Source organism: Solanum verrucosum, unplaced genomic scaffold, assembly GCF_900185275.1.
Source record: "Solanum verrucosum unplaced genomic scaffold, falcon-dt-bn FXZP01000278.1, whole genome shotgun sequence".
Classification (NCBI taxonomy): Eukaryota; Viridiplantae; Streptophyta; class Magnoliopsida; order Solanales; family Solanaceae; genus Solanum; species Solanum verrucosum.
In genome coordinates, this window is record NW_026020332.1 from 912,398 (window position 1) to 921,831 (window position 9,434).

At 36.1% G+C, this 9,434-nt stretch overlaps 1 protein-coding gene across 1 annotated transcript; it reads right to left on the reverse strand.

Annotated features, from left to right (window-relative positions):
• Positions 1–434: 434 nt before the first annotated feature.
• Positions 435–9,205, reverse strand: LOC125836241 (exonuclease 1). Its single transcript, XM_049515401.1, has 15 exons — positions 8,995–9,205; positions 7,553–7,672; positions 5,625–5,748; positions 5,409–5,546; positions 5,083–5,292; positions 4,742–4,917; positions 4,563–4,635; positions 3,634–3,751; positions 2,530–2,690; positions 2,376–2,430; positions 1,928–2,296; positions 1,639–1,850; positions 1,482–1,530; positions 619–841; positions 435–537 (listed from the first exon to the last, which is right to left on the reverse strand). The coding sequence occupies exons 1-15, from the start codon at positions 9,153–9,155 to the stop codon at positions 456–458; spliced, it is 2,271 nt and encodes a 756-aa protein (XP_049371358.1). The 5' UTR covers positions 9,156–9,205; the 3' UTR covers positions 435–455.
• Positions 9,206–9,434: the final 229 nt, after the last annotated feature.

The following is a 9,434-nucleotide window of genomic DNA, read 5'->3' on the forward strand; positions in this document are numbered from 1 at the left end:
GGGTGGGAAACCAAAAAAAAAAAAAAAAAAATCCATTCACAATGGTACAGATAAAATTGTTACTGGTCTTTGATCCTTTAAGAAACTTCAATATTCCGTAAACACATCTCAAATATGGTAATTGAGAAGACTAAAAATATGAGGTGGAGAAGAACCATAAGAAATGAGTAATAAAAATAGAAAACCAAAGTGAAGTACCTTCAAATTTCAGGCAGCAAAAGAAACGAAAAGATTTCCCAATCAGAGCTGATCCTGCATCAAAGAATTGAGACAGTTTTAGTTACCTAGAGAAAAAGAAGAGGGAAACTGTGAATTTGGCCTAAAAATGGCCACTCACCTAACAAAATGGAAATTTAGCAGGAGCTGCTAGCTGATTGTAACTCGTAGATATCAAGTTGACAATTGCCGAATCCAGTTTATACAAATGCAGGCGCCAGGCAGTGTAGTTACAAGGTTTAGACCTTACGACGTGCTGATAATTGTTTTTGCTTTGTTGGCTTGTACACAAACTTGCTTAGATCCATGTTACTAGCGGACCTTCAGTCAAAGGGTAAATTCAGAGATGACAGTCAAAAATCACAACTAAACATAAACATAGATGTTCAAAATAGTATTTACCTATTAGTGCTGGTATTCTTAATATCTTTTAGAGGGGCTCGAAGCCCACTGGCTCGAGAACCATTTGAGGTGTATCTAAATGATGATAGGACTGAAACAAAATTGTCCATTGATTTCTCTGATATTTGAGAATAATGTCCCAAATGAGAGATGTTGGAACCGAACTTCCCCTGTCCGTCCTTTGTCTCCTTAGTTGAATCATCTAGGTCGAAGTTGAAGTCACCTGAAATAGAAAGATGTTCTGATGTCTCTCCAGTAAAAGGATTCTAGTAATAGATAACCAACAAAAGCTTAAGGATGAAGGAGATTCTTGATAATTGTATGCAGCCTTTTCTTTGTAAGAAATGGTACAGGAAAAAAAAATAAGAAACTATCAAGTGTTATATTATCGCAAGGAACAGATCTACAGTCACTTGAGAAGCTAAGAAAATTATCAAATCGTCCAAATTACTTGAAGAGTCAAGTCGTGGAAAAAGCAGCACTGTCTCAAGAATATCTCCAATCTAGCATATAACAATTATACTAGTCCTAGTTGCAACAATTGGATATAAAAGGGCAAAAACAACTTCATATATATATATATATATATATAATATATAAGCTTTTTGCTTTAGGTCGCAGGTTTAAATTCCCAACTACACCTCTGCCTGATTAATGTGCTCACTAACTTGTTAGTTGATCTTTTAGTTCTGGCTTTACATTAATATACTGTAGCATTTTGGTAAGCATACCCAGCAACAATTGCTGCTGTGAAAAGAAAGTGCACAGCTCCAGAAATTTCAGCATAAATTAGGAGTATCAAATGTGGATAGACAATGATCGGAGTAAACTAATTTTCATATTGCTTTTGGCCTTATACATACCTTGACTGCCAGATGTGTCAGCCTCTAAACATTCACCACTTGCATAATCCTATAGAAGAAGAGCACATTAGATGCAACAAGCTGCAAATTTGACCAAATTTTTCATCAATTAGAAATGAAAGATGAAAGGAAAACACATCATGGAAAAACAACTTACAGTTTGAACAGTGTCAATGAAGGTAACCTTCCTTTTCTTTAATCTCCTTTCAGAGCAGTCATCTCCTGAAGAAGACTTGGGATTTGTATGTTCCATTTCAGCAGCAACATCCAAGTTGCCCTGAGAATTTTCATTTGCCAAGTTCTTCTGAAAATAAGAACTCCTTACCATTGCTCTTTTGTTCTCTTTCTGTTCAGTATCACCTGCAGGAACTAAAATGAGTTTATTGTCAGAGCCTCAGAGGAAGCATCATCCTTGATACAAAGCTTAGAATTCTGTATGTACTGACCATTTCGGGCAGATGGCTTGGACTGAAAGTAAGAACTTTGTGAAATGGCATTTTTAACTGCTGCTACGACTGCTCCATTCATTCCATCTGATATAGAATCATAATCATTCTCCCGAATGCTGCTGTGAGATTTATCATTGGCAACCACATTTATCTCACTCTTATCATCCTGAATATCTTCCTTCTTGTTATTCTTCAGAAAATAGCTGCTCCTCACTATCACTTTTTTTTTTGTTGCTCGTATCTTGTTCTCACTTAAATCCAGAGCATGCTCCTTATGCAATGTGATGCAGGGTTTACATATTGAATGCTGTAGTGGAACAGATTGTAGTCCTAGGCCATTTTCAGTTTCTTCCTCTACCAGAATTCCTGCTCAGAGAACACAAGGAAAGACAGTGTTTAACTGCACTTATTGATCCTCAATAAAATTCTGTATCTTAGTCTTTACCTTGACTTTTTGACTCCAAACACATGGAAGCTTTCAAGTGAATGTCATCATCCACCTAAGGAGAAGAAACTACTATTCAGAAAGATGCTATCAGAATTCCAATATGATACAAGAAGTTATTCTCAGTATTAACTGCAAAACCATTTTTGCTCACCAGAGGATCAGGCGAGGACATTGACAAGCTCTCGAATTTATAAGAATCGGCACCCTTTCTACTGTCTGCCCAAGGGCTTGAAACTCCAACCTTTGAATTCGGAAGAATAGGGCTAGTTCTTGGGGCCCTAAATTTCTGTTTTGCTTCAAGAGAAGCAGTGCCTATAATAAACGTTAAGGACACACAAACCTACCAATGAAGTATCAGAGAATCATTTACTATTGTGCCTGTACAAAAAAATTAAACTTCACATATCTCTCAACAATTACACCTCAATCCAGACTAATCTGGCATTGGCAATATGAATCCTACATCCATTCCACTCTATTTGGCCTAACATCTAGCACTGCATTCGAATGCCAATGGGGTGGGACTAACATAACTCTCATCGGAAAAGGATTTTACAAAATGTAAATTAACATAACTCTCATCAATAAAAATGATTTTACACAACTCTCAAAATGTGTCTGGATGTAAGTTCTCCACAATAGCTAGGAAACAACAACATACCCAGTGTTGTCCGGGTAGGGTAGAGGGTACCCAGACCTTACCCCCTACCTTGTTAGGAAGAGAGGTTGTTTCCGATAGACCCTCAGCTCAAGAAAAGTGTTTCCAAAACAGGTTTGAGAAATGCAAAAGTGAAAGAAGCTCCAATGAAAATACAAACTAATTGGAAATGACTATATGAACCCTCTATATCCATTCAGCCCTATTTGGGCCAATTCAATTCTATTATTGGTAAAAGATTGACCAAAATCAGAGGTTTTTTAAGACTCATACTTATCGCTGCACTGATATACGTCTTTAACCAGCCAAGAGACTCTTGTCAAACGTCAAACCTAATATAATGTCCATAACTCTATACAGAGAAAAGAAAAAAGAGAGATATTTGCAATATACAGATTTATGTGATAAACAGGAAGAAGATAAATGATCTATGTTCAGATAGATTTAGGCCTTTCCTCCTAAATATGCAAGGTACATTGCTAAAAGTTGTTTTGCCATAAACATGTGAAAAAATGAAGAGAGAATCATTGTTAATGATGCCTTGAGCTCCAAATGACAGTAAGAAGTGAAAAGCTAAGTACTTGTACAATAGGATACAGAAATAGTTGGTTAGCAGATTTTTCTGTGCAGGCAAATCAAGCTTCCTCCCTTCCACTTTGAAGTCATTCAGTTCATAAGTTCTGCTATCCACCAGTTCAGCAGTGTTGCATTCTTTCTGGTGAATTGTAATTCTATAACTTAGAGAAATATAGACTTGATATGAAGTATATCTAAGGTTAATAAAAGGAAAGAAACATTTGTCAGAAGTTACAGAGCGGCACACTATCTTCATCAAATTTTGCATGAAGTTGCAAAGAATATTTTCATTTGCATTGAAATGGATGAAGATCTGATAATGCTAAAAGAGGAAGACACGCAACAAGAAGCACGGCATATGGGAGATGTTATGCATGAAGAAAACCACTAAGTTTTCAAGCCGTCATGCATATCTTCACTAGAACAAGAGAGAAAGTCCATATATCCCTCAGAATGTGGCCTATATTCAAGTACTCTCCCTCTGTGCCATTTTGATTGACCTGCATCGAGTTTAGAAGAGTTCAAGAGTATTTTTTTGATGGATTTGGGGATCTTATATTGAGTTTGGTAGAGAAGGGTTTAAAAGTGTGAGTTTGAAAGTTGTCGTATCAACTTTAAATTAATCATAGTATTCATGTATTAATTAAGATTAATGGGAGAAGAAATTATCATTTTAGAAAGAAGTCAGCTATTTAGGAGGGACAAAAAGGTCAATGGAGGTGGATAGAAGGAGTGTTTTACCAAGATGGTTAACCATAGTCTGCCTCAAGTTTCCTTCAAACCTCAGTTTATTGGGAACATAATACTGCTAAAGCTAGAGCATAAATGCAAATAATGACATAGACTTGAAGGGGATGTAGGAATATCACTCAAAAAGTGATTGGTCTTCTAACTCAAGAGAACTGAAATCAAGAAACTTCATTAAAGAAAAGAGGACAAAAATTAAATACCTGAAATGGCATCATAGTGAAAGGATCAATGTCACCTTTTGCTATTCCTTGAGCTATTTCTGTAGGTATCAGCGTTCTCCTGGTTAAGGAATGGATCATAGAAAAACCTCCAACCATAATAAAGGAGATTGATTCTAACAAGCATCACAGTTGCATCATAAATAAATATGTAAGGATATGGGCCTAGGAAATCTAAATCTTGACTACCACAATCAGAGAGCTCGGACAAATGAACTAGATCTTCAGTCATGAGATCATAAACTCGTTGATGCTGGAAGGTCATAATTGCTTTTCTGAAAGATTCTTCATACATAGGAGAAACTGCAGCAGTATTGTACCTCAAGTGCTTAATGACCTGTAAGCAAACAAATTAGTTTCTATTATCATGCTCATGTAAGTGCTCAGTACCAAATGCAGGTCAATAGATAAGAGAGGCATATTGAGAAAGCAAACTTTGGCAAAATACATACAAATCTTTCTAAGAAACTCACTTTTCTAATGCTCAGATAATAATACTCACTTTGTCATAACTCTTGAACTTTTTTACAAGTGCATGAGCTTTTTTGAGCCCCATTCCAGGCAAGGACTGCAAATAGTCACAACCACTCAAGATGCACATCTCAAGAAGCATCTGCTTTGTGAAACCTGTTAAACTCAGTTCCCTATTTTGTTCCAACTTGGAATACCGAAACTCAAGACCTTGCCCAAACTTATCCATTTTGTAAATGATCTGGATTCAACAAACAATTACCAGGACTTTCATAACAAAGTACAAAAACATTAAAACAGCATAAAAGGAAAACTTTTTTTTGACAAAACCTGCCAAAAAAACAGCCAAAAGCTTACCCTAGGACAACCAAATGCTATTAAATCTGAGTCCTCGGTTATAACAGCATCAACCTGTTTGCTGATGGCCAAAAAGGTCATTTGGGCATCTGCTTCATAAGGAGCCACTACGTAACATACATTTTCCCGCTTTAGGACCTTCAAATGCAAATATAAAATTATGAGAAACAAAAGGCTGACTTGACGGCAGTAGTGAAATCATGATGGATTCAGTACCTGTATTAGATCGTGAGCCATTGAAGGTGATATATCAACAGCCTTCTGATAGCACTCATAAGCAGCAGTCATGTTTCCATTAGTTTCATGCTCTATTGCACGAGAAAGGTTTTCCTTCCTAGACCTGCAGGAAAATGTGTGAATTGCTTCACCAGTCACATCTTGAATAGCATGCTTGCAAAAACATCTTCCTCCATTTTACTAAAAATTAAGTAAAATATGTATTATTTTGAGACGACATAACAACCATAGATCAATTTCTAGACTACCTAACAATCATAGATCAATTTCTCAAATAGTTTTTTTTTCCACAGAGGAAGTATGAAGCATTGTGACTACTAAGATTGCATTAAACAAACTCAGAACTCCGGCAATCAGCTTTCCCCTTAGACAACAACACTATCTCTTGAAGATTGATCCATTTGACAGAGAAACTTAAGCAAGGAAATACAGCAATCAGAAATATTAATCGATTCCACTTGCAGATAAGACTTAAGAGATGTGTAGAGATAAAACATATATTTCCTCGCTGGATAGAAACCTTTCAAGCTAGTCGACATCAGTGATAGTCTGAGCTGGTTTAAGTGGAAAGAAGAAAGAACTTCATTGGCAGGATGATGGTAGATGGATGTCATTCTGGGGTTGATCACACCTACAGACGGACTGTGTCTCTCTTTTATTGGAAAAGCATGACGGAAAAGGTGGTGAATTATGTTAAAAAATGTGACGTGTGTCAAAAGAATAAATATGATTCAGCTTCCAATCCTAGATTACTTCAACTTCTTCCGATCCCTTCAGCTACGTGGTTTAGTATCAGTATGGACTCCATAAGTGTTGCCAAGGTCTCGGGGAAAAACCGTCATTTGGGTGGGTGGACAAATTGACTAATATGCCCATTTTATAGCCATTTCACATCATTATCCTGTAGTGGATATTGTCAAGCTATTCATGGAACACATACTTAAACTCCAAGGTATGCCAGAGGATATTGTAAGTGACAGGGATCCAGTGTTCACAAGTAAGTTGTGGCAGGTGTTGTTTGCTATACAAGGAGTGATTCTGAATACCTCTACTGCTAACCATCCTCAGCCTGATGGTCAAAACTAAGGTTATTAATAAGTGTTCAGCGACTTATTTGAGGTGTTATTGCTGCGACTCTCTTTCAGTGGGCGCACTACTTGTTCTTTGCAAAATGGTGGTATAATACCAGTTTCCATACTTCAACTCAGGCCACTCCTTATGAAACTTTATATGGGCAACTACCACCATTGCGCTTGCCATGTGTTGCAGGTGATTCTGAAGTAGTTTAGATAGACAGGATATTGATAACTAGAGAAGTCAAGCTGCATCTATTGAAATTCCATTTAACCAGATCACAACAAAGGATGGTGGAAGGCTAATAAAAAGTGATCGGATAGGAAGTTTGAGGTGGAAGATTAGATGTATCTCAAAATTCAACCATACAGACAAATGATTATGTCCAGTAAGCACTTCACCTTCAAGTGTTATGGACCTTATCAAGTTGTCCAGAAGGTAGGATATGTAGCTATGATTGTATACCTGCATATGGAAATCTATCACAAGCTGCATTTAGGGACCACATGGAGAAGAGAAACATAAGATGCAAAGGAGGAAGTTTCATCACTTGCCTCTACCATAACTGCCAACTCTGTAAACCTGTTTTATCGGGAAATCTTTGTGATGTAAATCAGTTTATAGACTTTGTTGGTTACTTGAGTTTTACAATAGAGGCAATGATATCTCTCTTCTTCTTTTTTTTTTGTAATTTTCATACATCCTCTAGATGTAAAATGTCAATAGAACTCCTATTAGTTAATCAAAGAAATTAAAAAGAACTCACAAATAAGACCAATCAAAAAGAAAAGAAACTCACAACTAAGAAGTTAAAGTTAGGAGTTTATATGTACCTTCCACGCTTGTTCTCCTGTTCAATCTTCATTGGTAAGGGACCTCCATCAAACACAAGAATAGGTTTGACACCATGATGGCGCAATAAATTCACTCTGTGCATGCAATAATCAATATGCCTAAAAGAACATACAAAGAAATAGATTGTCACGGTTTGTATTAAGCTAACCAAAAATATATATTTATGTTTTTCATCTTTTCAGCCATCAATTAGATTTCCATTTTCAGAGAAAGAGATTTCAAAGACGTTCAATATAGTGCAACATGAAAATTATGTGCACTTTCCTAAAGGTAGTTTTTTTTTTTATTACAAGATAACAGATTTTATAGAAGGCATCCAAAAGATGCATAAATTACAGATCATAAAAAAAGTACAAGACATTGTTAGCTCTATTACAAAAGCCTAATCTAAAGTTAAGGACCTAACAAAGTCCATGAAAGTTTCAGGGGGATTGACGCGGGGGGGGGGAGAGTCTCCAGCTACAACTCTAAAACTCTAGACTTAAGAATGTAGCTTAGGGAAGAGGTGCCTTCAAAGCATCTGTTCTTTCTTTCTGTCCAGACACACCAAAAAAATGCAAGCATGGATCATCTTCCATACTTTCTTGATGGGTTTTCTGACCTTCCATGAGCTCCAGCTAACCAGTGCATTACTTCTCTAAAGGTAGTTCACACTTCCTGATCTCATCTAACTTCAATTTTAATGTGAAATCCACAATATTTTGGGAGTATAATATTTTCCTAATGTGATCTTAACTTACAATTAATATTCTCTAAACAGACAACCCTATGTAGTTCCTTCTAACAGTATGTAAAACTTGTTTGATCTTTGTTCCATATGAACACTACTTAGCAGAATCAAACCAAGAGAAGAATATAATATAAAATGCATAGCAACAATTCTGTTAAACCCCAGTGCAATGATAAATACAAAAGCAACATTCTTTCCAAAAATATCTTGTTCAATAAATTGGTATAAACACATGGACTCGGATTTATAGTCCCTTTGCATTAATCATTAACTGAATCAAAATTTTGTTGTCCAAAAATTCAACTACATACCCACATTTACGTATTTGAGCATCACTTTTGAACAACAAAGACATTTTAAGGACCCCCATCATGAACATCAAGTCATAAAACAGTATAAAAATGAAACAAAAATAATAAGTGTGTGCCACAAAAGAAAATGGAAAAGAAAGCAACAACCTCATTATCCCTCCCCCGTTAAATATTTAATACCAATTAAAAAGAAGATTCTTGAACCATCAAATGATGAAATCGAAAACAACAAAACAAACAAATTATTCTACACAAAAAGAAACAGTTATTCAAATTTTCTTTACCCATCAAATATCTTTCGCAAGTTACACACAAGAAATTAAAAAGAAAAAGAAGTTGCAGAAATCGGTAAAAAAGTGAGAGAAACGAAGATGAATACTTGGTAGTAGGAATGCCTTTACAGAGCTCTTTGCTGCAAGAAAGTGCACCCTTGTGCAGCCAAGAATAGGTATCAACAGCTACACTGCAGCCATTCAAGTCTTTGATGTTTATAGGTAACATTATCGATTTCAAAAGGGGTAAAAGGCCTTGTATACCCATATTCTTGTTGTTAATTCAAATGGGTTTTCAAGAATTTCAGCAATTTTGAGAAATGGGTTTCAGCTAAAATTGCTGTCCAGCCGTAATTTCTGAGTTAATTTTACTCCATTTCGGAGGAGTGAGGGAGGAGAAAGAGGGATGGCGGGAAGTGCTTTTTGAGAGGTGAAATTTGGTGCTCTTTTTCTTTTCTGTTTTAACTTTCAAGCATTCTATTTTTTTCCTTTTTTGTGTTACATAATTTTGACTTCAAAATTTCCACTTTTCCCTCCCCCTTTATAA

Excerpts from the sequence above, each read along its gene's own strand:
- LOC125836241 (XM_049515401.1), bottom strand. The coding sequence starts at position 9,155 with ATGGGTATACAAGGCCTTTTACCCCTTTTGAAATCGATAATGTTACCT. Across the intron at positions 2,431-2,529 it reads TGTCCTCGCCTGATCCTCTG|GTGGATGATGACATTCACTT; the intron begins GTGAGCAAAAAT and ends TCTTCTCCTTAG. Across the intron at positions 1,851-1,927 it reads CAAGCCATCTGCCCGAAATG|TTCCTGCAGGTGATACTGAA; the intron begins GTCAGTACATAC and ends AACTCATTTTAG.